Source organism: Trachymyrmex septentrionalis, unplaced genomic scaffold, assembly GCF_001594115.1.
Source record: "Trachymyrmex septentrionalis isolate Tsep2-gDNA-1 unplaced genomic scaffold, Tsep1.0 scaffold212, whole genome shotgun sequence".
NCBI lineage: Eukaryota > Metazoa > Arthropoda > Insecta > Hymenoptera > Formicidae > Trachymyrmex > Trachymyrmex septentrionalis.
In genome coordinates, this window is record NW_017305310.1 from 532670 (window position 1) to 535346 (window position 2677).

The 2677-nt window shown below is 28.2% G+C and overlaps 1 protein-coding gene across 1 annotated transcript; it reads left to right on the forward strand.

The window, feature by feature from the left end:
- The first annotated feature begins 1709 nt into the window (after positions 1 to 1709).
- On the forward strand, positions 1710 to 2236 carry LOC108748152. The gene has a single exon (XM_018486183.1). The coding sequence runs from the start codon at positions 1810 to 1812 to the stop codon at positions 2164 to 2166; it is 357 nt and encodes a 118-aa protein (XP_018341685.1). The 5' UTR covers positions 1710 to 1809; the 3' UTR covers positions 2167 to 2236.
- Positions 2237 to 2677: the final 441 nt, after the last annotated feature.

Here is a 2677-nt window from a genome sequence, read left to right on the forward strand (position 1 = left end):
TAAATGCTTTTTACAATCGTGTAATTAATGATTAGATAAGTTTAATGAATTAGATGGTCCTTGATATTTCGCTTTTCTTAAAATTATATCTCAGTTTGGATCGTTATATGAATTGCTTTTGTTATTTATTGAACTATCTTGGACGAAATATCCTACGTTTATGTAAGGAATAATTTAAAGGTAAAAAAAAGAGGCAATAGAGGTATTGTTTTCAATTATGTACACTATTCTACTATAAACAAAGCATCCGTTTTAAAAATTTTATTATACGAATATTTAAAAGCGAATGTAGGATGTAATAATCAAGTAAATTCAAATATTCTATCGATCGAATTGTTCCTCGGAAAAATAAAAATAATCGAATATTACTAGTTCTTTTATACGTGGTTATGGTAAGTTTAAATTTAGGGATGATTTTGTATTTCTTGTTTGTAATTAACAATTTACTTATAAAATAGACGACATATTTCTCAAAATTAAATATACCAAAAGATGTATTAATTATAAAAAATATATTATTTAAAATATAAGTGTAAAGTGAAAATTGTATAGGCAGGATGATCAAAAAGTATTTGTACAGTCGAAGAATTAAACTTCTGAAATCAGAAATACGGAGCTCATTTGTTTATGTTAGAACAGAATGTATTCATTATGCGAAATTGTTAATTAATGTTTAATTACTTATTTTTTACAAATAAGACTTTTTTATAAAAAATTCCCTTACCAAACACTTTTTGCAGTCACTGTATACGTATGATAAAAAAATTACTAAGTACAAATGAAATTATTTCTACACAATACAGAATATAACGAAATAAAATACACATCTCTTTCATTATTATACAGGAAAAAATATATATTAAAATTATAATATGTTGAAAATGAAAAATTACACCGAAATAAATCAAGATAAATTTAAATATTAAAAGTTGATGCTTTAATGTATAACATTCATGAAATTTTTATATAAAATTCGCCGATGCTACAATGTTAGAAAAACGTTCAAAGTAATATTTAATATAATACTATACGAGTCACATAAAATATGTGGTTTGAAGAAATAAAAAAAGTTTAAACGCAAATGTTTACTCAGAAATAAATTCACTTCGGAATAATCAATTCAATCGTCAATAAATGTATCTGTTTTGTACATAATATGTAAATTAACCTTGTCTAAAAGGAGGTCAAAAATTTCATTAAAAAATAAATTGTTATCTGAATTAAATAATTTTATATATTCTGCCAAATCAAAATTGGAAACATTCTCCGCAATGGTCCAATGAAATTGAAGCGTTTGGTGTGAATCTGTTAAGATACAGGTAATAACATAAAGTTAATAAAATATTTGGCATTTAACGTTACAATTATATTACACGACAATTATATGACAGCTATTATTTTTAAGAATCGTGGAAGTTAAACATACAATCATTATAAAAATTTTCTTGTCCAAAAATTTCTACAAAATTATACAAGAAATGAAGATATATTACTAAAAATATCAAAAAATAAACAATATCAAATTTGGAATCAATTTTTCTTGTTGGCTACGTTCCGAAACACTACTCGAGTACTCTTATATAACACTTTGTACTTTTTTAACATAAGGTTGAAAACAATATTTAACTGCGTTAACAAAAAAAATAAAAAAATGGTACACATAAACACGCGGGTAACATTAATAATCTTTGATATTGAGTTGCCTGAGATTCGTCACTAGACGTGTATCGTCGTCACAGCCAGGCATATTGCTCGACCATCGAGCGGCGTCTACAAATAGTGAAGTTCAGTTAGAAGAACAGCATCAAAATGTCACATCTCAAGGAAGCATTGCTGCTGATTTGCCTTTTCGCGGGATACGTTCATGGTGGATTGATAGATTGTAACTTTGAAATTTTGGAAAGGAACATTTTCGACCACTGGGCTACTACATGCCCAAGAATATTTGATCCAAAGGAAAACAATTATTGCTGCGTCGATATAGAGAATAAAAGGTCTTATTGCTGCACTTTGTTGGAATTTGCGAAGACAACTGGAGTTACTCTCATTCTTCCTGTAGCAGCTGGAGTGATTGGAATTATTTTCCTAGTAATATGCTGCATATCTTGCTTCTGCTGTGGCTGCTGTCCCTGGTATCGCCGTCCTCAAGGACCAGGCTTCGCATAATACCGTTCCAACACAACGTTTCTTCCACGAAGAGCATTTGTATGCCAATATTTGATAAATTTTTCATTTATATTCTGCTTCCTATATGTAATCTAATTAATTGAACTAATTCCCATGAGGAACATGTATACTTATTTTACTATACATATATCCATTGCGAAAGTATATTTTTTTCTTATAAGAATATCAGCATTATCTCTTCAATCTTATTTGATTTTATGTTATGTCTCTTAGCAGAAACGTAACATTACTTCTTCCATACATCCTCAGATATATGGAACGTTCAGTCTATGTTGCTTCTGAACGGCCTAATTTAAAGATAATTCTCATGGCAATGATATTGATGATTCATTGCCACTGTCTTCCAACAGCATTATGCCAATGTATATTTTTTACAATATTAATAGCAGAATGTTTTTGTAGAAGATTTAAATTTAAATTCTTATTCAATTGCTATATTCTTATAAGGAGAATCTAATCTTCCAATTATAGATGTAAGATAACTTGTGCA

Coding starts and splice junctions, on each gene's coding strand:
- LOC108748152 (XM_018486183.1), top strand. CDS start 1,810: ATGTCACATCTCAAGGAAGCATTGCTGCTGATTTGCCTTTTCGCGGGA.